The 27714-nt window shown below is 39.0% G+C and overlaps 1 protein-coding gene across 2 annotated transcripts; it reads left to right on the top strand.

Moving 5' to 3' along the window:
* Positions 1 to 985: 985 nt before the first annotated feature.
* Positions 986 to 27432, top strand: atg2a (autophagy related 2A). 2 transcript variants are annotated; one of them, XM_011480048.4, is made up of 42 exons: positions 986 to 1545; positions 1903 to 2065; positions 2619 to 2768; positions 3048 to 3150; positions 4946 to 5090; positions 5373 to 5630; positions 5724 to 5823; positions 6598 to 6762; positions 7073 to 7203; positions 7479 to 7554; positions 7790 to 8039; positions 8400 to 8541; positions 8972 to 9070; positions 9448 to 9603; positions 10193 to 10466; positions 10814 to 10886; positions 11419 to 11593; positions 11676 to 11818; positions 12079 to 12200; positions 12349 to 12506; positions 13925 to 14057; positions 14208 to 14392; positions 14473 to 14553; positions 15532 to 15638; positions 15759 to 15851; positions 16409 to 16479; positions 18225 to 18301; positions 20061 to 20231; positions 20347 to 20473; positions 20630 to 20850; positions 20980 to 21209; positions 21565 to 21700; positions 21946 to 22173; positions 22315 to 22416; positions 22706 to 22790; positions 22942 to 23089; positions 23813 to 23882; positions 23984 to 24066; positions 24206 to 24327; positions 24466 to 24620; positions 24719 to 24874; positions 25889 to 27432. In XM_011480048.4, the coding sequence occupies exons 1-42, from the start codon at positions 1375 to 1377 to the stop codon at positions 26123 to 26125; spliced, it is 6072 nt and encodes a 2023-aa protein (XP_011478350.1). In that variant the 5' UTR covers positions 986 to 1374; the 3' UTR covers positions 26126 to 27432. The 2 variants fall into 2 exon arrangements, with proteins under 2 accessions (XP_011478350.1, XP_078810201.1); XM_078954075.1 differs by having other exon boundaries at positions 22706 to 22799.
* Positions 27433 to 27714: the final 282 nt, after the last annotated feature.

Here is a 27714-nt window from a genome sequence, read left to right as displayed (position 1 = left end):
TTGGCGTGGAACCTCATTTACAAACATAACTGTTCTCCACACAAGTATATAATCTGGAACAACATATCTTATTTAGAAATGAATTACTTAGAGACTTGGATGCAGAATGGGATCCTAATGGTGGCTGAGCTATTAGATGCCATATCCTCAGGAACATTAATACTGTTAAATTTGTTACCTACTGGAATCATAATATCAGATCCAACTGAGTCACCTGTGGGAAGCAACTGCCCTCAAAAGGCTACGACCAATTATCTTATTTGAAACAATTTGTTTCTGATATTAACTGGAAAGTATTTTGAATGATCCCTCATAAATGTCTAATTATGTGGTAAAGGGTATTCTTTTGAATTCTTCCTAAAATATACAAGGCAAAGGAATACATGACAAAATGTAAAAAAATCAATCTCTAAAGGCTCTCTAAACGCGTTTTGTGAAACTTTGCTGTATTACAATGTACAATGTAAAAAAACCCGCTTATTACCAATAATATTTATTTTTAATTGACATATTCAAAGTTAAAATGCAAAACTAAAAGAAAAATAAAGAATAAAAACTGAATAATAGTAATACAATGAAATAAGAAAAATAGAAGAAAGGCAGTAATTTACGTAAACAGATAATCTAAGATGTAATCTAAGAGTCTTGTTTTCCAAATTTGATGGAATTTTTAACATAAATTGGGATTCAGTTTTATAAGGCAACATTCATGAATTTAAAAAATCCTAAAATGATCCACCTGTTAAAGAACTGAATATTTTCTTTGATTATAAACCCAAACTGAATGTTATCAAACGTTATTAAGGGGTATTGTATTTTTTAAAGCAAGTACTATACGTTCCGCCAAAAATATATTAACCACCATAAAAAAAAATATGTTTCTTTGTTTTAATATCGTTTTATCACAAAGGGCACTGATGATCTTGAATTTCTTGCCAAAAGTGGCGTTTCTCTTCCGGGTTTTCTCTTTCGTCATCGTGACGTCTTACGCACGTACGCCACCATACCATCAGTTGGCGTATGATAACAATAAACAACCCAGAAGGAAGAGATACGCACCACTAGGACCTGTCGCTCCACACATAGGAGCCTAAAACATGATTCGGGGCGGCTGGAGTTGGTTGGAGTAAAGCCTCGTAACTTTCACCGGAGGCCTTTGGGTTCCCGACACGAAGGATTATCTAGTTTTTCGACAAGGCTAAGGGGAAACTAAAGTTACGGTTTCTCTCTTCCTTAGCTTCTTCAAGCTAGCTCCTGGTCATTCCTTGATTTGTCCACTTTGTTTGAGTCTGTTATGCAGTTGCCACAGGCCCGTACTCGCACTCGTTCTCTTTCGCCGCCTCTTCGCTCCCTCTCCCCGCTCTCTCTGGCCTTATGTCTCGCTGGCTTTTCCCCTGGTCTGGCTCAATCAAGAAGCGGGCCTGTCGGTACCTTTTACAACACTACCTCGGTCACTTTTTGCAGGAACGACTGAGCTTGGATCAGCTCGGTTTGGATCTGTATAACGGCAGTGGTGTCATCAAGGAAATCAACCTCGACGTGTGGGTGAGTTTTCTGAGGGAGAAAGAAGGACAGCAGGCAGCAGAGGGCTTGTGTTATTGTGAGGCTCGTCCACTGACTCCTGACTGTTTCGCAACCGCACTCGAGTTTAACAACAATCTCTAACGTCACGTCTGCAGCAGAGCTCGCGTTTCTTCGGGGAAAAACGCTCAGCGTGGTCACTAGGCCATCCGTGTTTCCAATCATTCAGGATTGATGCATTTCACACCTGTCGTGCTAACCAACCTCTACATATTTTTGCTTTGCACGTTCCAGATTGATCAATTCCAAAATAAAAGCCTTTTTTTTTCTAATTAATTTCCCTTCAACTCTTCACTGACAGTTTCCTTTCCACCCTCAAAGGCAGTCAACGAGCTTCTGGACTCCCTTGGGGCTCCTCTAGAAATAGTGGAAGGCTTTGTGAGCAGCATCAAGGTGACCATCCCCTGGCAGGCTCTTCTGACTGACCACTGCACTTTAGAGGTCTCTGGCCTTCAGATAACATGCCGACCCAAATATCGAACCAGTAAGTCGCTTTATAAACTTTTAACGGAATGTTTTGACTGAATTGTTGAGTGTTCCTCTCCATCCGTGCTCAGTTTATCCCCACTAAACTGTCAAGACCTACTGATACAGACTAAGGGTGTATTCAGATTGGACATATTTGGTCCACTTAAAGTGAACTAGAGTTTGTTTCCCCCAATAATACGGAACAAACTTTCAGTCCAAATACGCCTAAGCGGACTCTGGTCCGGGACCAGGAACTGGTCTTGGACCCATCCCATGAGGTGGCCTCGATTTATTTCCAATCAGACTGAAGTTAACAGTTGGTAAATGGGGAAGGCGGTCTAAATTATTTAAAATCTGACCTTTCCCTCATAGTTTTTGGCCTAATAGTAACCTATTGTCAGTTCTTTGGTGTACATATACATACTGATTTATTTAATATTGTATTTCATTATTTTTGCACTGAAATAGTGATGCTTCCATTTCATTGTTCAATGGACAATGACTATAAAAGCAAATCTAATCTAATAAAACAACAAGACCCATATGTTAAATTTTTCCTTTGTCTCTAGATGGGGGGTGGGACTCACAAGGCTGGTCGTCCAGCATGACTTCCAGCATGCAGTTGGCTCAGGAATGCCTGAAAGACCCCCCGGAGGCATCTGAGGACCCTCCTGCCCCTCTGGAAGGCCTTGAGATGTTTGCAGAGACTATTGAGACAGGTGAGCAAAACCTGTTTTCCACGCTTTGAAAAACACACATCCGTACAGTAAGTCTAGGTAGTTATGTTCCCATCATATCTAAATGCAAAACCCCGCATTGGAAAAATGACAAAACATCCCAGTTCAGCTCAAATTCAGTAAACGGTAACATAAATGTACTGCAGTTTTAATGACGTCTTAATGATGTCTGGATAAAAATAGCTTCAGTAAAACTCTCTGAAGATTATAGAGACAAATGTTCTAATTGTTGTTTGTTTCTCTTATCATCTGTATTTGCAGTCCTGCGTCGCATCAAAGTCACACTTCTGGATACCATCATCCGCATTGAGCACCAGCCGCTGGACCTGAAGACGGGCGTTGCTCTGGAAGTGCACATCAAACGGTATTACTGAGATTCAGACCTTTATTAAGATCTACTTAAGGAAAATGACCAGTAATGACAAACCACACCACCATGTCTTGAAGCAATTTCTTTGAAGCTACACTCATACTAACTATAACGTAAGGATGGATTTATTTTTTTTGTATTGTTTTTTGTCAGTGTTTTCTTCACTGAACTTGGTAGATAATCCATCTTAAATGTTACTAAAAATTCATGCTACAAATGATTCCCTTGTTCTTCAAGAAAATATCGCAGATTAGCACAAAATATTTTATTGTTCAGTTGAAATATTCTACCTAATAGTATTTAGTATGATAGTGAGAAATAAATGATCTCCTGGATAAACTCAAAATGGATATTATTTATTGTTTGCATCATTTATCAGCATATAAGGCCGTGTCTTAAGGTGGAGTGTACTTTCTGCACTTTAATCTTTTATCGCTCATTAGTAAAAGTGTTACAAGTTGTTTTTCTCTCTCAAGTGATGATGAAATAATCTCATGTGTGCTTGTGTCATTGTGAGAAGTCCAGGATGGAGAAAGTCAGATAAGATGAATACCGGTAGTCTGTTGGTGAATTCACACTCACTGGTCTCATGTTCCTAAAGGAAATCTATTTTAAAGTTTTGCACAGACCAAAATACCCCCAAATAATCAACACATAAATGACAACCAGAATGAGAACTGCAGTTAGAGTTCTAATACTATTAATTATGAATAAATAAAGTTAAAAACTGTTAAAAATAGTCAAAGGTTGAAGGGAAATAGTTAAACTAAGATATTAACTAAAAGCCAATGAGTAGAGACAAGTCTGAACTAGAAATTGAAATGATCATTATGCAGTTTTGATGACTTAAGTCAGCTTATTCCACAGTTTTAGGGCCAGAAAAGGATCTGTCCCCCTTACTATTTAAATTTGCTGGAGGAACAATCAAGAGGATCTGGCTGGCAGTCCCTGTGTGTCTATGAACTGGCAAGTTCCCGCTTCTTTTGAGTTTAAAGTTGGTTCAAAACTCCACTTAATATGACATTTAAAGATAAGGCAATTGTTCATACCAACTTGATAATTTTAGCATGCTATTTATAAAATATTCCAGTCGTTATAACTGTTTGACTTCAACCAAATAGTAGCCGCTGCTGTATGTTTCTCTTCCTTTATTACTTTATTTTTATGCATTTGAAAAAAAAGGACCTTTTACAGGTTTAAAAATACACTTTTCAACTGCATTTATTTAACACTGTAAGCACGTAAACATTCAGTCTGCAAGGTCAAAAACAGGTGACAGTGTTCTTTCAAGTAAAACTACAAATGTTTCATTATTAGGCACAGCAGATCTTGTGCAAACCCTTCTGCAAACTGACCTACGCCCTCATGTCCTGCATGCTCCAGGGCCCTGTTGGCATTTTGCTGTGACACTGGTGAACCCTGTTTCCCAGAGTTTTTAATAAAACTGTTTAGTGTGCCTCCTGCATTTAAAAACCCAAAGGGATTTTTCTTTTTAGCATTTTATTTGACACAATTCAGAGATGTTTCTTACAGGAGGAGAGGAAAAAAAACAGTTTTATTGTTGACAACAATAAAGGTCCATCTTCAGTCTACTGAAGATTAGCGGGCAGTGGCAAATGCACATATATAATATTTTTGGTTACATTTCCCTGATATTTTTGCTCTACCCACTGCTTATCGCAGTCGTTGGGGATGTCAACCCAATCAAAGATGGAGAAGCGGAGTTTGTTGAAAGTCGACCCTCATCTCCCACGCAAGCCCTAAAAAGCCCCTGTTTTTGTTGTCTCAGGCTAGAGTACTTTGATGAAGCAGTGAGGGATCCAGCCAGCCAGACTGCCGTGCCTGTTGACATCCACCAACCACCTGCCTTCCTCCACAAGATCCTTCAGCTGAATGCTGTTCAGCTGTTTTACGACAACACTGGCACACTTCAGGTGGAGAACGCTGTACTTTCTCTCTGAAATACCTTTTACATGTGTTTGCTTGTTGTGTTCTCAACTTTGGAGCCAACTTAAGATCACATATGTCCTTTGAGTGGCACCTTAATGGGTCAGAATCCTGGGGGCATATATGCTGCAATGGCAGGTATATGTTGCACTACTTTAAAATTGTCATCTAACCAATTGAGAGAGCTGCAAAAGATTCCATGTTTTTTTAAAATAATAGCCATGTTTGTCATGCTGTAAAAAGCTTGTCATGCTGCTGTGATCATTCAGGATCCTCCTGAAGATGAACATCAAAATTTAGCCACAGCTAGAGAAGGAGAGGAGGAGGAGGAGGAGGAGGAGGAGGAGGAGGAGGAGGAAGAGGAAGAGGAGGAGGAGGAAGAAGAGGAAGGGGAAGAAGATGACAAAGCCAAGCCTCTGGTTGCTCCACCTTGTCCTCCATCCCAGCCCTTGCCTATTGGAAGCTGCTCTGGGTTCATTGAAATGACTGTCAAGCTCAAACAGAACGACATGTTGCCTGGACCAAAGGTGTGTGTGTGTGTTGTGTCCCCATGCGTACTAAAAGCTCGTGAAAATGCATTCCGTCATCGATCCCTCTCTTCTTTCATCTTGGCTCATCAGTTGGAGTTGGATGGGAAAGTGGGTTGCATCCACATGCTGCTGTCTCCAGATCAAATAACTCATCTGACAGACCTGCTGGCAGCCCTCTGCATAGACATTGGTATATTTTAAAACCTTTCTTCTATTAAATGTTGGAGCAGATCTGAAAAAAAGTCTACTTATACCCAACTTTTTATAAAGCTTTAATTTGTTTCTTATTTTGTTCAATTTGTCATTAGGCTTTTCGTGTATCATAGCAGTTACTTCATGTCATTCTTTGCTTTGTTACTGTGCAGTGGTCCCTTGTTGCGTTCTAAAAATAATCCACAATAGGTGGAATCTGTGAAGTAGGACAATAGATGTTTTAAGGCTGTAAAACTCCTCACTACACACTTTATACATTTGCTTAGACAGACAGGAACATTTTCACACTTCTCTGTGTTGTTCAAACACTTAAAGTCTGGTATTATAGAATGAAAAAGATCTGATCGCGATTGAAGATTCATGAAGATTTGGCAAACCGAATGCATTCCGTACAGGAGACATCCCATGGAGGAGATTGACTGACGAGGTCAACAGCCAATCAGGATGTAGAACTTAGAGTGCTGGTAAAAAAGTTTTTAAAATAAGTCTGCTAAATTGCAGTGAAAAAAAGGCCGTGAATGGTGAACTGCAAGAGATCACTGTATACTGTGGGGCTAAAAACTATTTGTCAGTTACCTATTCTGCAAGTTACCTATTCTTAAAAAGGGTGAGCGTTTCTGTCTCTCTCACTTGAAGTGCATCTACAATGACATTTGTTGATCTCTCATCTTTTTCACCTCCAGAGTCTCTGACTGCTGCATTATTTATTTTTTTGCCTGACAGTATTAATAATCTGTTTTCCATCTATTAGAGCCAGAGTCAAAGGGTGGTGGAGTACTTAGTCGTCCATTAGACTCAGACGACCTGCGTATGATTGAGGAGGACCTTGGTAAACAGCTGGGATCCAGTCCCAGAGACGGGGACTGGGAGACGGAGACTGAACCAGAGGACTATGTCACCAGCCTGGAGAATGGAGGTAGACAGCTGGACCCTCCAACATTTCTAAGACTGACAACCGTCGTATAATCTTTTGGAGTTAAACATTTTTAGGATTTACTCACTCTTAAAATATATTGCATTACTGACAGGACCATAGTGTGTGGTTTGTTACTGCAAGCACACTTAAAATTGAATCTATTTTTCCTTCCTGAAAACTTCTTTTAGAACTGTTGTTGTCCTTCACTCTGAGGAAAAGAGGCTTTGTCTCTTCAAAGTAATTAGTGGGTAACGTTAATGTAAATACTGTAGAGTTGAACTTAGATGTGTGAATCTTCTTATTCCTGCAGACATGTTTTATTCCATGGGTCCCGCTGGGATGAGCTGTAGCGTGACATCCATCCGCTCGGGCAGTGAGCTATCAGAAAGTGACATGGAGTCCTCTACCCATAGTTTCTCCAGCTTCACGCAACCTGCACAGGTACATCTGCCGTGTTTGTGCTGATACCTGCTTTTCTCACAGTTCAAGCATTCAGCAGAAGACAAATCAGTTTTTGTTTGGTGAGAAAACGATAACTATATAAAAGTACAATCTAATCTGTGCTTTGAAAATGTTATATTAACATTTGTATTTGTCATGACATGTACCAGACATATTGTATGTGCACGTTCTATTATAGGTTTTATCTATAAACAAATCTGACACTGAATGGTGATTTTTTTTTGTTTTGTTTTTTTACTGACTTCTCTTTCTAGGGTTTGGCTCATGTTCCCAGAAGATATCCTGTACCGGGATGTTTGCCCAGTCTACCTCAGACCAGCAGGACCAGAGGTAAAGTGAAGAACCCGAATGTTCTTTTGATTGTAATTTTTTTATTTACTCCTACAAAGGTGCCTTGACTTTTTGGAGATAATGACCTATTCTTCCTCTGGTTCTGAATTTATATTTTTTTAGACTAAAAAAAAACATTTTAAAATTAAGGGACTGAATATAAGATTTTAAAAATGTTTTGTTTGATTAAATGGACTAAAAAAGCTGTTTTTAAGTGCCCTCTTTATTGTTGCAGGACGCTCTTACAGCGGCCAGGCAGAGCAGCTGAAGCCTGATGCTCTCTTGCGACTGACTTTCGGTGGACTGACTCTAACCCTGTTGACGGAGGACCCGCTCTCCAAGTCTGACGGAGCCTCCTCTTTGGCTCAGGTGTCCCAAGTGTTCTTCAGAGAGCTGGGATTTTTCAAGGACAGCATGTTCAGCAACAGAGGTTTCCACCATTTGAGAGGGGGCTTTGCTAAGGCTTGCCCACAGTCCCACTTCAGGTCAGGAAGTGCACATAGTCTTTCAGTTGCTGTTCATGCATGCACAACAGATAGATTTGTTTCTGGTATTTGATTAAAATAGCTTATCTATTGAGAAAGCTTACTTTATGGCAAAAAGAATAGTTCAGTTAATGATACAAATGATTTCTGTAACAACTCTTCAGTAAACAAATTTTATGTGTTGAACATCAAATATCAGAATGATAGTAGAAAACCCACAGGATTAATTTATAAGTGTAAGGTTTTTCTAGAACATAATTTTGTCCTTTTTTTCGGTTGCCATCCGGCCTTTTGCGTTACAATGTACTATTGAGGCCTTTGCAGATTTTGACATCCGACTGTCTGACTTCCTTCTGGCAGACTGACGGGGGCAGCGGTGCAGGTTTCTTGTGAGATGCGCAGCGGGAAACGTCGCTCTCGGGCTGTGACCTCTGACCTGTCCTTTAGCAGGCTGGAGGTGTTGGAGTGTCTCTGGGAGGAGGGAGAGCCTCAGTACTGCGAGGTATAAAAAAAGCTGGGGGGAGTCTGTTTTTGACCAAGCAAGAAAAGGGGAAAAGAAGACCAACTTCATTAAACACTAGATATAAATAATTTTACAGTTTCCTTGGCTAATAACCATTGCAGTTTTTCTCTGTATTGCATGGATTTCCAAACATTTTATATTCAATACTAACAAAAAAACATGTATCCATGTTGTTAATTATATTACCATACATTTCTAAAAACTTTCATTAATAGTTTACATGAAACATTTTAGGTTTGTTATGATTGTCCAAAAAGTAATAGTATTTTTTCTGTATTATATTATTTAATAAATAGACGATTATTTTGTCATTTTCAAACACATTTTAAAAACGTTTGTTTTATGATCTGAAGCTAGCACATTTTTGTTGTTTTGCGAAACTCATCAGAATTCTGTGTCCCTTTTTCAGTTGCTACAGTTCCAAAGGGCTGGTTTGTTTACAGCTGGAGGTACAGTCGGACCATGCGCCAAAGTACATTACAGCCTTACTGAAAAACACCTGCGTAAGGTACACATCCACGCACAAATTCACAGGTTTAACACCTTTTTTATCACAAAGAGCTTGTGCTTCTGAAGTTTCATGGTTTTAAGAAGAAATATAAATAAATTGAACTAAATTGAAGGACCCTTTACTACTAAGAAAATCATTGAAGTATTTTATTACATAACATTTATTTTCAATTTTGTAATAGATTTACTGTAAATATAAAATACCTAAGGTCAGGCTTTTGTCATTTATTAAAATTATACATGTTAACATAAAAAGCCGAGTTGACAATATTTGTTCTTTGATTACATACAAAGAACGAAAAAAGCAGTATGATTTTATCTAAAAACATGCACAAAAATATATTTTTAAACATGATTCTGCGCCTGTGCTGGCAGGGTAAACAGCGTGTGGTGCACCGTGACAGTGTGGTGCAGGTGGAGCTCGCAGAACTCAGCGCTGAGCTGGACTTGGACATCCTCAGTCGTCTGGGCAGCCTTAACCGAGCCTTTAGCCATTGTTCCACACAGACTTCAACATCAGGGCTCATGCAGGTAATTCTTCAAAGCACGTTTAGACCATTTGAAATAAACTTAATGCAGAGAGACAAACAAAATAAAAGTTATTAAATCAACAGAAAAAAGCATATATACTGGTACTAAAAAGTACACCCTGGACCCATCAAGATACAATGACAGCTTACTTTTCTTTTCTTTTTTTTTAATAAAACAGTTTTCTGGTGGTGGTGTATGAAAACTGGTCTGAATTCACATAAAAATGATTTTGGTTTTCAAAAGGAAGTGTGGTGAAGTCATAAAAAATATTTTCTCACCATAATGAGAAACCAAAACTTGCCAAAACTATGAGAAACAGCATTAAAGAATGTTTCTGTCATGTTTGAATGCCCTTATTTGTTCAGATGAAGACAAAAACCAACAAAACCACATTACTAAAGAGTGACTTGACTCTTGTCCAGCTGCCTGCATTTTAGGCTTCAACTGCCCAGATCCTCCATAAAACATTTTAGTGGTCTGCATTAAAAGCAGGGTTGTTGTTTTTTTTCTAAACCCTCAAATTAAAGTTAGACTGACTTTCCATTCAGTAATTTGTATTAAGATGTTTGTTAATTTTCTTTCCTTTCAGGCTCAAAGTTTTGAGCTCTCCTCTTCCTTCACCCTCCTCTCCCCGCACGCCGTCCTCAGGCTTCGCTTCCCCATAGCAGACTTGCGGCCTCTTCACATCCGCAGACCACCGAGCCAGAGAGCAGTGAGGGAGGAGACTTTGGTGCTGGAGCTGATGGAGTTGGAGCTGAAGCACCAAGAGGCCCCGGACCTCCAGAGCAACCAGGCTACCCCAGGGCAGCCCTTGGTTCCTTGCCTCACACAGCTCCTGGAGGCCTCTTTCACTGACCTGCATGGTGGGAGCACAAACAATTCAATGAAGAACTCTACACTTAATAAAAATCCATCTTTGGTTTTAGTTTTTTTCTTAAGGCATAAACATGAATGAACTTGCATAAAAGTGAGAAATATCTGAAAAGCTGCATTAGCAGTCATTTGGATTGTAGAAAATTCACAAAATAATGGTTTGAATAATGTTTAAAAAATTACTTGTCTTCCTTGCATACAATTGTACGTAGGAGACAGATGTATAGTTCCTGTTGTGGGTTTTTTTAATTTTGAAAATACATTCAGAAGACTTAATTTGTTGTCTGATTCTGTCTGAAAAAAACAGTTTTTTGTTTTGCTGATCTGTTCTCACCAGGCTCATATGAAGGCTGGGAGGGAGGATCCTTCCCCTGCATCAGAGTGAAAAAGAGTCATGACTCTGTCCCCAGGTTTGTTATGGTCATAATGAAAATGATTATTAAAATGGCAGCAAACCTGGATGTCTATGACAGAAAACCCCTTTAACTGAGTTATTCTTAGGCAAGCATTTGTGGGGATGTCATGTGAAACAGGGGAGATATTCTAAGCTCAGCACATTTAAAGGGAAGCAAAAGTATGGAGGGGCGGAGTTTTTTTTGTTGTTTTATTATCATCACACAGTTTTTTCTGGTTAAATTATCTAAAATATGCGACGTTATTGTTCTAAAATACTTTTAACATTTTTTTTTTTTTTTTTAGATTTTGGCTTAAACGCTGCCAAGTAATCACTATAATGGCTCTGAAGGTTACAAACACCCAATGATGGCTGAGAGACTTCCCTTTTAATCATCTGTCTTACTTTAAGAGCTGATTCAGAGATATATGTTCAGTAAAACACTATACATTAATTTTAAAGCATAATTCAGAATGTTTTCCTATTACTGTAAATCAAAGCTGGATTTAGCTATCAGACACAACTGTCTTCTTTTTCGTCTTGAGCAGAATATCGGTGCGTGTTCATGGAGTTGAGGCTCAGGGCCCAGCAGCAGGTCTGAGTGGAATGAACCTGAGCCTCATGAAGGACCTTGGAGCAGCCTTTTTTGAAAGTCACTGTGAATTCAACGAGAAAACCAGCTCCCCCTTTTCTTCCAACCGCACCATGTTTGAGACTGAAGAGGTGGAGGAACACTATAGGACATTTCACAGGGTGCCCATCAAATGACAAAAATCCCATAACCTATCTAAGATCTCCTTTTTAGATGGTCATTCCTGCTGGCCCAGAGGAGATGCTTCAGTTTCAGGAACAGTGTGTTGCTCAGTGTCAGTGTGCTGTGGATGTCATCATGCCACTGGCTTACATCCTCCTGCCCAGCAAACAGGCCTTCCAGAGCATCTACAACAGGTATGTAAAGAGCTCTGCTTTGTCATCTCTCACAGGTTATGCAGAATACTATTAACAAAAAGATTATAATTTTATGTTTTTGCTACCCTAAAAATTAATTCAATTTCCAAAAACATTTGTAGCCAATTTATTTACCTTTATGTACAACTTTTGTCATCATCCTATGAGCTCCTTTCTCTTTATGCATTTGAGTAATTTTGGTTTTAACGTTGATTCAGAAATAACTGTAATTTTCCCTCACCAACCTATTCATCCAAAAGGATCAATAATGATCTCTTGATGTGGGAGCCGCCTCCCCCTCCTCCCCCTTCAGCCCACAGCCCCGAGCGCAGCAGCCATCAGCGTGAAGAGTTCCAGCTGTGCAAGTCAGCATTTAGACTGGGTGAGTTCAACTGAGCTGGTGGAAAACTTAATAACAATATAGATCCATTACACCAGCAGCAAACCTAAACTTTTACTGCCAAATTTTGTATTGTTTTTGGATTAGGGTTTTAGCTGAATAAAATATAAGGCTTCTTTCTCTTCTGCAGACTCTGATTCAGAAGAGGAGGAGACTCAGTTCTACTTGGCCAGTGAGCCATCTGGAAGGATGCAGCAGTCCGCCTCTCGCTTTAACCACAACCTCAGCCTCCTCTCCCTCACTGTTATTATTGGAAAAGGACGCATCCAAGCCAGAACTGACAGGAAGGTGAGCCAGGAGAACAATCACTGTTCTAAGTTTATTTCCCTGTTTAGGATGTATGCGTAAAGAGGACACCAAGTATTTTTCTCATTAATGTACAGTGGGGAAAAAAAATGTTTAGTCAGCCACCAATTGAGTAAGTTCTCCCACTTAAAAAGATGAGAGAGGCCTGTAATTTTCATCGTAGCTATACCTCAACAATGAGAGACAAAATGGGAAAATAAAATCCTGAAAATCCCATTGTCTAGATTTTTTAAAGAATTTATTTGTAAATAATGGTGGAAAATAAGCATTTGGTCAATAACAAAAGTTCAACTCAATACTTTGTTGTATATCCTTTGTTGGCAATGACAGCAGTCAAACGTTTTCTGTAAGTCTTAACAAGGTTTTCCCAAACTGTTGCTGGTATTTTGGCCCATTCCTCCATGCAGATCTCCTCTAGAGCAGAGATGTTTTGGGGCTGTTTCAGGGTAACACGGACTTTCAACTTCCTCCAATGATTTTCTATGAGGATGAGATCTGGAGACTGGCTAGGCCACTCCACACCTTGAAATGCTTCTTAAGAAGCCACTCCTTCATTACCTGGGCAGTATGTTTGGGATTGTTGTCATGCTGAAAGACCCAGCCACGTTTCCACTTCAAAGCCCTTGCTGATGGAAGGAGGTTTTCACTCAAAATCTGATGATACATGACCCCATTCATTCTTTCCTTTACACGGATCAGTCGTCCTGGTCCCTTTGCTGAAAAACAGCCCCAAAGCATGATGTTTCCACCTCCATGCTTTACAGAAGCATTGTGTTCTTTGGATGCAACTTAGCATTCTTTCTCCTCCAAACACGACGAGTGAAAAGTTTACCAAAAAGTTCTATTTTGGTTTCATTTGAGGACATTTTGCCAATCCTCTTCTGGATCATCCAAATGCTCTCTAGCAAACAGGCCTGCACATGTACTGACTTTAGCAGGGAGGGTATCGCTCCACGCCAATGGTTTATGACTGCAGTAATGTCAAATAAATTTATAAATAAATGATAAATGTATTAACACTCTTATTCTCAGCTAATATAATAAACATTCCTTAAATATTTGATTTATTGAATTTTACACCTGGAACTAAATATTTTCTTTGACTTTGTTGCATCTAAAAATGATTGAATTAGTACAAAGAAAGTCTAAACATATTGTTTTAAATCCTCTTTTCATATGCGATTTCTTTAAAAGTCAAGAAACATAATGAAAAAACTAAAACACGGATCCAACAAATCCCAAATTTCTTCTTGAATCATTCAAATTTATACTCTGTTCATAAGTATAGGTATTACACCATAGTATGTTATGTTTGCTGCCTGGATATTCTTAGACATTTTAATTCCTTTCACTTTGTTTAATCAGTTTGTCACCAGTTGTAGTTTATGTCATTCTTTTAGGAAGACCAGAGTCATGGAGAGATTGCGCTTGACCTGGAAGGAGGGAAGATGTTCAGCGTGGCGCAGTATCTGAATGACCCCAACCTTAGTTTTTTGTGTCTTGAAAGTCGTCGAGTGGAGCTCTATCATCAAGGTGGGCCCTGTGCTTTTGAGCTACACTTTTATGACGGCATAATTCATCTTTTCTTGCCCCTTTTTGACATCAAACCTATTTATACCTAATTGGTATTTCTAATCAGTTTATGTCTCATTGCACTGTTTTTTCAATGTCACTCCCACATAGCTGTGGTAAAAGCCACCACAATTCCAGAGCGGTTGGAGATGCCCAGCTTCTCTCCACCAAAGCATTTGGATCCTACCATCTACCCCACAGAGGTGGGAGTGAGCAGTGTTAGCGGAAGAGAGGGCGAGCCACAGATGTTGTCCACAGCTATAAAAATCACGTTGGACCTCCAGAGAAACGTTAAAGTTGGTAGTCTTCGCACCTTATTAATGCAGCCTCTGTTATGAGGAGATAAAAACCACATCCGCTTCCTTCTCTTTTAAAGGAATTTCTAGTTGCCCTTCAACTTCAAGGTGCAACGATGCGGCATTACGTGACTCAGACCCATCAGAGCTGGCACGAACAGGTGAGACGCAAAATGAAGCAAGCTCTCCTTGGGGTTGTTGCTTTTGCTTGTGAACATTCGTTTAAATCATCACCAAATTGTGACATAAGCATTTAAACTTATGTAAACAGTACCTGCATCAGCTGTATGTTTGCTTCCAATTAAAGATGTGTTAAAAGAATCCTTCATCAACTTTTTTTTTCACAAAAAATGTATAATTAAAACACAAGATAAGGTAAAACCTCCCTTCAAATATGAATGTGTTTCTTAGACATTCAAGTGTCCCACTGAACCTGAGCAGAATTCAATCAGGATGTAAGGATTTGATTAAAAAAAATTGACCCTAGAATTTTTCTGCCAGAGGGTTTTGATAAAAAAGAAATGAGAAACATTTTAAAATGTACCACGAAAGTATGTGTCACCCAATTATCAGTGTGAGCCCAGCAGCTAAGAATACTCTGCTTGACTAGTTTGACTTTATCTTGGATCAATAATTTTTAGAAACAGTCCTTATCTTACGTCTGGCATGATGCCAGTATGAATATCTGAGTAAATATCTGAGTAAAACTTTGGAAGAACAGCTGGTCGTCATTGCAATGTTTATATTTCTGTGGTGGTTGGAGCAGGTAGCAATCTTCACTAATGTGGGGGGTCAAATTGACCCTTATTGCATGAAACAACATCCATCTAAATAGATTGTGGTCATCCAAAAACGATTGTGAGGAGTGAAAGCAAAAGATGTATGACTCTTTTCTGTTTTTGTAAAAACTGATGGTGTTGAGTTGACAAAAATGTAACATTTATAACTAAGATGGCTTTTTTTTCTTCTCTGGAGATAAAATGTGTAACAAAAGTTTAGTTTTGGTTCCAATCACCTTTGATGTTAAAAAATCTTTTATGATAAAATGACAACAACTCAAAAATCCAGTTCTGTAGTTGAAGGTTCAGTCTGTTGTTTTCTGCAGTGCCCACCCCTGAGCTCATCTCTCTTTATTACAGCTTGTTGACTTTCTTGATGTAATTGATGATCCCATCCTGGGATACACAGCACCGGCTGTCATCACAGTCCTTCACACACACCTTGCCACATGTGCCATAGATTACAGGTACAGCCCTGAAAATGTTTTCTAATATGTTATAACCATATAACACATTTGTTCTTTTTTTTGTTCTTGTTTAAGTTTTCACATAAGATTTTTTTCTGTTTTTTTTCTACTTTATTTTAGGCCGCTGTATCTCCCTCTGCGAGCGCTGTTCACAGCAGAGTCCTTCTCTCTGTCCAGCAATATCATTGTGGACACAGCCACCTTCCACCTCAGGTAGGCCTACAGACCCTTGGTACAAAGAGCTTTTTAACACCATAACATGTAAGAAATTACGAAAAACGTCATTTTGAGTTTGTGCAAGACGAGCATTTTGATGGACTTTCAAAAGTTTCAAAAATGTTTCAAGCATTTCAGTTTTCTTGCTGGACACAAAGTGCTTTACTCTTGTGATACAAGCATTTTTCTAAAAGGAGTGTCCTCATTAATCAAAGTAGTCTTAAAACTGCTGTCTTGATTGTTTTTGTTATTTACCGTATAAAAAAAATAACTAATGTGAATATTCTCTATTAGTTTTCAACTTTGGAAACTAAATTGTTTTTAATTGGAGACAAAAATGTGAATCTGAGATTTAGTTTACAGAAATTGAACACCTTTGTGATTTATGTCACATGACTATGAACATGTAAATGTGCACCCACATTTCAATGTTAGATTTGTTTTTTTGGGGAAATATTGTCTGCTACAATTTACTAGTCCAGTGAGACTAAAAGGGTTTATTAGTTGAACAACTATAAGATGTGACATTCTATATAATGTTTCTATTTTCTCAGATTTATTCTGGATGACTCAGCCCTCTACCTCTCTGATAAATGTGAAGTGGACACAGTGGATTTAAGAAGAGGTAAAACAAATCCATAAAGTGCTTTTGTATCCTTTTACGCTCGGAGAATTGTTGTCACACTTGCCAATCTTATAACAATCTAGTATTTAAAAATCTAACTTCATCAGGTAATGCCTGGGTGGAATGTGAAGTTAGTTTTTTACATTAAGCAACTACCATAATTTCCTGATTATCAGCCGCTAGTTTTGTTACACGCTTTCAACCCCTCCGCCAAAGGCTGCTTATTCAATGATGTGGCTAATATATGGTTTTTTTTTTAACGGCTGCTAGGGGCGCGTGACACTGTGAGAATATGGTATATGTGTGATGCAAGTATAATGTGAGTTCCCGCCCAATTAGGTGCACTGGAGGGCTATCCGTGCACCGAAAGACTCCAAACAGTCTCAGAGAGGAGGAGGCAAATTGAGAAGCTTAATGCATTATTTAATTTCCAGCATTATTTCCATTTCTTTTGACAAATTCAGCCAAACAGCATGGAGGTCACTTCTGCTCTTAGACCCCTCAGTCATGGTGCAACAAAGCGTAACACCTATGCTCAGCCCTATTTTGGCGGCATCCCACAATCCCTTGCTGCCATTAGACCGACCGTGCACGTGACCGCCACTACATTATGACGCAGCTTTCAAGTTAAAAGCAATCATTAAAAGAAATGTGAAAAAAATCCACCATCACCAATGGGTTTGGAAAAGCCGGTCTGCTGCATGACGGAGAGGACAGCGCAATCCCAGGAGAGAATTTGCCTCAGAGTGACACTGACAGTGACAATGAAGGACACACTGAGAGAGTGTGTGGCGAAGAATATCTGACGCTATTCCATTCCGACACTGCTGAGGAAGACTTCCATGGTTTCAGTGCACAGGAGGAAGATGAAGAAAGCTCTCGGTGACTTTTACGTTCCTGTTTTTTTAAACCAGCCCTTTTAGCGCTGTGTCACGGTGTGTCACTGTTGTGGAAGAAAACTCTCGGCACAAGCGCTGCGCAGTGCAGAGGCATGCACATACACATCCTCAATCTACAACACATGTTTCAATGTGGGCACATGCGGCTTATAGACAGGTGCGGCTTATGTATGTACAAAATGGTTTATCGTTTAAAAATGTAATGGGTGCGGCTTGTAATCAGGTGCGTTCTATAGTCCGGAAATTACGGTAATCAACTGGGGGGGGGAAATGTTCATCTGGCTGGAAACCAGATGGAAGTGGAATGACATGCACTGACATTTATTCCTTAAAATGAGATTTTCTTTGCCAAACATTTTACCAGTTTTTCAGTTATGCCTGATGTTCACATTTCTGACAATTTTGACTCGGATGATATACAAGAAAGCTTAGATTTACTTCTAAACAAAAAGTCATACATTTGCCAGGGGTAATAATTCCAGGCTTGACTGTAACTTTGCTCAAGACTTTTTTATGTTAGAATTTGTTCAGTGTTTTCTTTTAAAAAGTATATTCATCGTTTTATTCAATAAAACCAGAACTTGTTAGGCTGAACCGCCGATTTCATTTATTTTTATGTTACATTGTTTAATTTTACTGAAACATGTTTGAAACATTTCAGCTGCAGCTTTTACTTAATGTTGTTAGGTTTTTAGCTGACATGAAAATCAGAAGCAATAGGTGTTTTGTAATAAGATTTATAATTGATACATTGTCAGTCCATGATTTCATTTGAGTTTGTGTCTAAAATGAGCTTTGTGTCTGATCGTTTCAACGAAAAATAACCTGTGCTTTGCTTTTTTTCAGACTATGTTTGTATTTTGGACATTGACCTTCTGGAGCTTGCCATCACCACATGGAAGGGCAACAGTACAGGCAAGCTGGTGAGGACTTTCTATCCTCTTGCTTACTTGTGCTTTTCTTTCACATTCAGGAGCCCCCCCACAAAAGATGACCTTAGCCAGACAAAATGTAAACGTAAAAAACACATAATTTAGCTCACGTTCATTCAGAAACCGCAAACAAGCACCTCCTCGCATGTTGAAAAATATTTGTTTTACTAAAGTTAAGGTGCGTCGTAATAATAGCTCCAGACAGCAATCAAGACTTGAGGCCATAATTAGCAAGATGACACACTGGTCAGGTTTCAACAATAACACACCTTTGCTCTGAGCCAGAAGGTGAGAAGTTATTGACAAGGAACTAAATATTTAGTCTAATTGTAGAGTCTGCATCAGGACGCACAAAAAAACTTGAGATTACTAAGTTTTCTCTTATTTCAAATTAAATTGTCATAAGAAGCATTTTTAATAATATATTATTTAAGATTTAATTAGCCTATCTTGTAATTTTGTCAAATGTGACACTAAGGCTGACATTATGTGTTGGTATTTTACCAGCCTTTCTCTGAATTGTGTTTGGCAATGATTGTGCCAAAAGCAGATAAGTTAAGAAAGAAGAAGGGGAAAGAAAAAAAAAATACACAAAAAGTATTTTATATGACCAAACAACTGTGATTGTTCTGTGACAAAATGACTGCGTGGGACTGATAAGTCTGCACAGTCTATTTAAACATAGAAGTTGTCAAATAAATGGGAGTTTTATGCTATTTTGTTTTCCTTTTTTTTCTTTTAATAGTTTAAATCGATCAAATACAAATGTTTTTTCCGGCCATTAGTTTATGTGGGAAGCTTAGTTTATTGTGGCAAAGAAATGTTTTAAAGAAGCACACAAAGATGTTTTCTTAGGTTGTTTTTTTTTGCATTCATAATTGAGGTTCTTGTTAAATGTTTTTTTATTTTATTTTTAATTATCTGAATAGATAAAGTTCATTTTTGCAGTGTGACCTTTTTTATTCTCTGAGCTTTAAACTAAAGAAGAAGGATATTAACAGCATATGGTGTAGGATAGGATTTTCACATAACTGTTTTCACCAGAAATGCACAGCTTTCTCCTCATCCCATCTCATACCAAATGAAAAAAATGAATGATCTCAGTAAATCATCAACCCATCTTCTGTATTCTGATTATTGTTTTGTGGGCTTAATGTAACCGTAGTTTTAGAAAAACTATGTTTCTTAACAAACTTTCCTGCTTTTTCAAAATTGCTTCCACTAAAAGACAGATTGGAAGGACATTATCTCTCTGAAATTAGCAGATGCTTAAGTCATGTTTAAGTGTAAACTCTACACTCACTTTGGCTTCTATATTTTGAACATCAATCTAAGATTTGACATTCTACCTATCAGGATTGTTGTAACCAGACATTATCACGGGTCACCCTATTATTGGCAGTCCTACATCTGTTCCTACATCTGCAGCATGTTTTCCTGTTTGTGAGACCTTGCACCTTGCAAAAACAAATAGGAGCAGTTCCTGTTTTTATCTGACTTAATTATTGTGAATGTAAAGTTTCCACTTGCCTATAAAACTGTTGATTTAACCTTTTCTTGTGGCTTTAGTAACCTGAAAATTATGGAAAGAACCCAAATTTCACTGTTACTTTGGTTTTAATGCTATTTATGAAATACCAGTTGTTCTTTTGTCTTTGAATTCAGGATAAAATTTTTGAAAAACATATAAACAGTTTTCTCTATAGGTGGGATTAGTAATGGTTCTGTAAACTCTCTTTGTTTCTTTCAGTCGCACCCTCTCTTTGAGCTCCGGTGCTCCAATAATGTGGTCCACCTGCACACCTGTGCCGATTCCTGTGCAGCCCTCATCAATCTACTGCAGTACCTGGTCTCACAGGGTGACCTGCACCCCCCACCCCGTCTCACCTCACCCACTGAAATTGCCGGGCAGATATTACCAGTAAATCTTTTTTTTTGTTTTTACAGGAATAATGATTTGGTGACAATCAATGACTCTGTGTTGTCAGTTCAAGCTGGTTTAATTCCATCTCTAATCTGAAACCGTTTCATCCTAGCTGTCAGAAAGTCCTGCGTCTCTGGTGTTCTGCCCTCCAGCTGAAACCGCAGAGATCAACCAGTATGACCTGGCTGATGCCTTAATTGACACAGAGAGGAGCCACAGAGAAGAGAGCACAGATCAAGGTATTTACTTTTACGTCCCTTAACATCTCGTCTTTATTAAAAATTCTGCCGCTTCTTATGAAAAGCAATAAAAACTGTTAATACAATTTAAAAAATAGAAGCTCCTTTTTTTTCATCTTTCAGTTTTGGCTTTTAAACTGTTCTTGTTTTTTTAAGGTTCACCCTCAGTGCCATCAGGCTCTCCAGTTTCTGTATACTTGTTTCCTGGGGAAGCCTCCAAGCAGATCCCCTCTGTTCTTCAGAGGGACAAACATGAACTGGATGGATTGGTTTCTACAGCAACAGAAGCACAGGCAGACTTGTCAGATAAAGACTCTGAGGTCTCCACAGACAACGATGACTTCTGCATCCTGGAGGCTCCTGGCATGGGTATACCTGTGAGTATGTTTTGCTTTTAATCCTTCAGATGTGTCTCCTTTATTTTCCACTTTGTACGTATATGATCTTCCATTACGATATAATCATTTTCTGTTTTAAAGTGTTTTCCCTTTCTACATTCCTTTCAGCCTAGAGACGGGGAGCCTGTGGTGACAGTGCTGTCCCAGGGACCCATCAAGGTCAAGGACAGTCACTTCTCCAGGCCTCGAGGAAGTTCCGACCTTCTCCGCGCTCCGAGCCGCTTCCCAGTACCTCAGAGCAGACTGATGCTGCGCGAGATCTCTGTGGTGTGGCACCTTTATGGGGGCAAGGACTTTGGTGGAAAGCCCATTTCTATTCATGCTCCAAGTACAAACAGGTAAACAGCTTTGAAAACTATAGATGAGCAGCAGCGAGATCATTCTTGATGTTCTTCCTTTTTTTTGGCATTTTCATACACATGAACTGTTATTAACCTGCGTTTGATTAACACCCCTAAACTGAGGAACCTCTAGTTGGATTTACCTCCCAGCCCAACTGCTAATTCTAAGTGTCAAGTAGGGAAGCACTGAATAGTCTTTGGCATGGGCTATTATTGGATTGAAAGCCACAATCTAAAATTTCCCACAGCAGAAGATAAAACATGCACTTCATTGACTCATTGTCTAAAGTGAGATTTTTGTAATTATTGGTGTTTTTTTCAATCTCCCCCTTCCTGTTGGCCTACTTTCCAGGGGACGTTCAGCACCTGCTGGTGTCCGTGGGTCCCCGTCTCGCGCCGTCCCCTCATCCCGTCCACAGAACTCCTGGCGTTGGGCAGGGGGAAGCGGCCGTCAGCACTCACTGCTGATGGAAATTCAGCTCACAAAGGTAAATCTGTTTAGCCTAAGCTAGAAACTAGTTACATTTTAGTAAAGCTGTTTAATCAAATTTTAGTGTTATGTTATTTTGGAGAATAGCTGTTGCATATTTTATAGTCTAATCTAACTGTGCATTATATTTATATGCAGTTCTGACTTGATCATTTCCAATTCTTCTTTATTTAAAGTAACGCTTTGAAACACCTCTGTCATACAGATAAGATGCCTGTGCCATTCAACCTCTCCCATTTTCAGGTGTCTTTGCAACACGAGTCCTACCCGGTAGCTGTAACGGGGCAGGATGGTGACGGGGCAGGAGCACCTGGATTTGGGGTTGGTCCTGCTGGTGAACATCCCCTGTCCAGGCAGGTCTTCATTGTCCAGGAGCTGGAAATTCGGGACAGACTGGCTTCCTCCCAAATCAACAAATTCCTTTACCTGTACACGAGCGAGAGCATGCCCCGGAGAGCTCACTCCAACATGGTGAGACTGCGTGGAGGAAGACTGTTTGAAGAGCTCCGGCTTTAAGAGCTGCATTGCATATTTAATGGAGTGAAACTGTTTCTTTAAAAAGATGTTTGGAAAGCCGTTTTCTGATCATGCCACATGTTTTTTTGGTGACAGTTGACAGTGAAGGCCCTGCAGGTGTGTCCAGAGTCTGGCCTCGGTGGTCCAGAGTGCTGTCTGAGGGTCAGCCTGCTGCCACTACGACTCAACATTGATCAGGTCGGAAAAGAGGAACTCTTTAATTTTCCTCACAGTATTTCAAACAAATGGAAGTTGTGACATTTGAATGTTATGGCCTTCTCTTGAGCTAAAATGAATTACAGACATGACAGTAAAGTAGAATAAAAGCAGTCAAAATTTAAAAAAAAAGTTGGAGGGAGTTCCTCCATCACAGACATAATGAGGCGTTCCACATCATTCGAGGTTTCCCTGTGGTCTTGGTCAGTCTTCCCAGGATTCCTCTAACCTCTCATCACTTCTAATCAGCTTTTCTCTGTCCCCCTTCCAGGATGCACTGTTTTTTCTGAAGGACTTTTTCAGTAATCTAGCTTCCTATGTTAACCCTTACCTGCCTGTGGACACAGCAGCTGAAGGTGACAAATGTGTATTTTTATTTTAAAGTCAAGAGAATTAAATACTTAGACCCTGACAGAAGTACAACTTGTGTCAAATAATCTTTACCAGTTACTTGTTTCAAATGTCTATCCAGGTTTGAGGTGTTTAAAATGTGTTTTTTGTTTACAGCGAAGCCAGATCCTTCCCACAAAGAGGAGGATGCAGCTGCTGGTCTGGGACCGGACCTCACAGCTTCTGTAGAAACTACATACAGCGAACAGAGCTCTTCCTCTCTTGGCTCATCTTCCTCCTCATCAGACCAGCCAATCTACTTTCGGTAAGCAAACATACGTTGACAACAGAATTGAAAACCATTCTTCTGATTGTGTTGGTAAGGTGTTAGGATTTAAATGTCTGAGTTTCACATGTCAAGTCGCTCGGTCACGTGTCAGAAATACATTGAAACTTCCAAGTTTGCAAAGTTAACGAAAAACAAACATTTTGGGAAAATTTCTTTTCATACAAAAGAGCCAGTGAGGAAACAGAAGAAGAGCCTTTGACTTCAAAATAAAAGAAAGCTGCATTTAACACTGAAAAACCAGGACCCTTTACTCCAAATATGAATTTATTGTGACAGTTGTTCCCACAGACCATAATAATGATGCCTAATTTTCAGCAACCAGCTGTCTAATGTTACAACAATGCTGCTGATAAAGTTGCTAACACAGTGTATTCATCTTATTATATGAAGAAAATACCAGTTTTAGTGACTTTTTTCTGTATTTATCTGTCACATCTTAAAGGTCAGACGACCCTGAAGTTGGCGTGCAATTTATTAATACATTTTTTAGCTTCCACTTTGACATTTATGGATTAAGAGAAATCTTAATCTTAATCCAATCCAGAAATCTAGACAATTTTAATGGTTCCTGTGTGAAATCTTGTGGACAAATAACGTTTAAAGCTCCTGCAGATATTTTTCTGATGATGCAGATAAACTTTGATAGGATGCATCAAAAAACTTCACAGCTGTCATTCTCCTCTCCTCTATTCCCTTCAGGGAGTTCCGTTTCACCTCAGAAGTGCCTATTTGGCTGGACTATCATGGCAAGCACGTTGTTATTGAGCAGGTGAGAGTTCTTTACTTTGTCTAAACTTACAATAAAGATACTTGTGTTGTTGTTGTGTGTCTGTTTGGGTAATAATACAAGGCTGTTTTGCTGTTATTCAGGGGACGTTTGCAGGGATCCTCATTGGTCTGGCTCAGTTGAACTGCTCGGAGCTGAAGCTGAAGAGGCTGTGCTGCAGACACGGGTAGAAACACTTTTTCCACCACAAACCACTGAGATAAAATCCTAACAAGTTCTCAGTTTGTGTATAAAAAATTTTCAATTGACTTTGTGAGATAACATCAGTTGGCATAACAGACAAACTTTTGGTCTTGTGTCTGCAGTCTCCTGGGTGTAGACAAAGTGATTCAGTACGCTGTCACAGAGTGGCTGACAGATATCAGGAAAAATCAGCTGCCAGGCATTCTGGGAGGTGTTGGCCCCATGCACTCAGTTGTTCAGCTCTGTAAGTTTCTGCAGTCTCCTGAGTTTGACTCCAAACACAATACACTGAACAGTGTGAGGTCTGCATTAACATTCTCCACATCCTACTCTTTCTCTTGGCTTATATCCTGTCTTGGCTACTTTGATATGCTTTTTTCAGTTCATGGAGTTCGAGATCTATTCTGGCTTCCCATAGAGCAGTACAGAAAGGATGGTCGCATTATCCGAGGGCTCCAGAGGGGGGCAGCGTCCTTTGGCACCTCCACAGCTTCTGCTGCTTTGGAACTAAGCAACAGGCTGGTGCAAGCTATTCAGGTAACTGTTTACAGGGAAGTGTCAGCATTTTGTCACTAATATCATAAATGAAACTTTTTGCACAAGTCTCACCTGATGGTCATGGTCTTGTGTGACAGGCGACAGCAGAGACCGTCTATGATATCTTATCTCCGACGCCCCCTTTAAATCGCTACATCACAGAGGGCCGTGCTCCAAACAGTCGATCCCGCAGAGCCATCCAGCCTGCAGACCTCCGAGAGGGCGTGGCCAAGGCCTATGACACCGTCAGAGAGGTACAGCCTTTCACGCAACAGAATCCATTTCAATCTCTTCTTTTACTTTTTAACTCCACGACAATTTATTTAAACAGCATTTCAAAGTTAACACTTTTTTTAAAATAAATTAAAACTTTCTGGCAGTTATATGAAGCTAATTCTGATATAAATAGAGATGAATAGTTTCCAGCTCAGACTTAACCCCCAGAAGTCCTTGAACTCTCCAGTTTATTTGCCAAACACATCAATGGAGGAAAAAATTAATCCCCACATAAACTTTGTGTTCATTAAAAAATTTAGTGCAAATGGGGCAAGAAGTTTTTAGCTTTGAAATGTTTGCATTCAAACCAACTTAACTAGAGATAAGACACATATTTAAGAAACCCCTTGGAATAAATCCTTTATATATAGTTCAACGAAGCTTTGCTTTGGTTTTTTACTTCCATCACATTGTTTAGACCTTGTCTTTGCTTTCTTTGTGAGTTTAAAAATTATCTTTTATTATAAAACATAAAAACTGTTTGACCTCAATTTTGGTGTTTTTTGCTGCTAAAATGAATAAATGTACCACATTCATTAAGTTTATTAGACAGTTTCAGCTCTATTGTGAAATTGTTGTGTAATATAATCAAAAATCTATCTGCAAACAAAGAAGCTGGGGTTTTACTAAAAAGATTGATATTTAGCATTACCAATAAAATATTTTAGGATAAATTAATAGGACAAAATATTAGAGCAAAAAAAATCCACAGACTACTAAGGGATTAAAACCTTTAAAACCTGTCATTAGTGTTTCTTGATGGGTTTTGTTAGATTTTTCTGTGTTCAATTCAAACTGTTGACATGTGAATTTATGAGAAATAATAGAATGGATAAGCCATTTTTCTGTTCTCAGCTTTTCAAATGTAACAAAATCTAGGATTTCTCTGCAGATTTTATGTTTTTTCGTTTGTTACTTGTGTTAAAATCATAAAAATCTTAGAAAAGATGAGGAAGTCACCCCTGTTCCTCTGTGAAACCTTTACTCTACAGGGAGTGATCGATACTGCTCAGACGTTGTGCGATGTCGCCTCCCGCGGGCACGAACAGAAGGGTCTTCCTGGTGCTGTTGGCGGCGTCCTGAGACAGATCCCGCCTACAGTAGTGCGACCCTTGATCGTGGCCTCAGAAGCAACCTCCAACCTGCTCGGGGGAATGCGCAACCAGATCAAACCCGACGCGCGGAAAGAGGACTTCCTCAAGTGGCGTACCGAGGACGCTCAAGAATGAGGACAATTCGTTTTGTGTTTGTGGGAGCGAGAATCATTTGAGTGTCGTTGATCGGTACTTTATGAAGTCTCAGCTGGCGGAGGACTTGTTTGTGGGCGGCCAAGCAAAAAGTCAAGGAGGGGCAAAAACAAAGCAACAATGAACTGCTGCTGCAGTTGCTCAATCATCCAAAACCATACCAGATGTTTTCTTCTGTTATTCATCAACCCCCCCCATCATTGGCTCTTTAAATAAAATGCTAACATCTTCAGTTATCTGCATTTGTTTCCAGCTAAATTTGCATGAAGGGATGCTTTGATTTAACCAACACCAAACTGTATTTTGAGATCGACGTGGCGAATCAGTGAGGCAAATGCTTTTATGGTTGGTTTGTAGACTTCAGATGCAAATGTTAGAAATGACTGTTGATGTTCTTCCAAACCAAGTTGGAAGCTGCTTATAACAAAAGTCTTCATTTGAAACAGCTTGGGCCTGTTTTTCCTCATGGCAGAATCAGGAATAATATTTTTGAAGTGTCCTTGCTACCACCCTCAGTATGTTTGCAAATGGTTTTCATCTCGACTTTGCAATGTAACACTGCGTCGTTCTTTTAGATTTGGCCCTGCTATGCACTTTCTCTTCTCAGTGAGTTATTTGTGCCATAAACCCTGCAGAGTGCCCTTTTAATCAGTTTGCTTTACCTTCCTTGAACCCATACCCAACCATCCTGATGACATAACACATTCGGGCTTTTTAAAGCTCATCCGACTGAATAGAATCACAAAACGCCTCTAAAACTCTGTAGCATATCTAGCTCTTTTTATAGATTCATAATTCCTTTAACAAGCAGTGTCAGCTGTTGGTTATCACACGTCCTTTAAACGTCATCTATGATTCTATTTTTCATCAGGAGCTGAATGTTTGATTGTGGGTCTAAATTGATTCTGTTTTCATGTTTGCTTTTTCCATTTTATTAAGTAACTTCCTTTTTTTTTAAGTCTCATTCTTAGTTTAATCTTTGACTAAAGCATAAGTATTGTTGTTTTTGTTTGGGAAGATGTTTCTTTGGAGAAATTGTAACAGAAAAAGAAAACCGAGTTTTACATTTTCACCTTTTTGTGTTGTTTCAGGTGCACATGTGTCCCTCTGTGTTTGTATGAAGGAGAGATTATGTGAGTTTGAGTCTGTGCAGAAGTTGCATGTCTGAAAGTGGCTGATTGATGCTATATTATTCTATTTACTATCATCTACTGTACGACTGGTCTGTATATTACAAAAACATGTACAAAATTAATACAAAAATAAAAAAGTGAACATAAAAATGGAAACATTCTAAATTTTATATGGAGCATCCAAAAGATGGGTACTAATTCTCAATTTACTATTTATATTTTTTCAGTGTATTAGCCATTTCTTTTAGTTTAAAGTTTTGTGCAATTTATTGTACATTTATCACAAAATATAAAGTCTCTGTTTAGAGAGAGGAGGGAACACATTTTATTTTTATTGTAGGGGAGAGAGAAAAATCATTTCTCATTAAGATTAATTTCAAAATGAAAAAGTAGGAATGAAAGAAGGATTAGGGATCACTTAATGCCACATTTACAACG

The sequence above is a fragment of the Oryzias latipes genome, chromosome 10 (assembly GCF_053564925.1).
Source record: "Oryzias latipes strain Hd-rR chromosome 10, Olatipes_Hd-rR_3.1".
In the NCBI taxonomy this organism is placed as follows: domain Eukaryota; kingdom Metazoa; phylum Chordata; class Actinopteri; order Beloniformes; family Adrianichthyidae; genus Oryzias; species Oryzias latipes.
The sequence above is the reverse complement of the archived record's forward strand: the minus strand, read 5'-3'. Positions and strand labels throughout refer to the sequence as shown.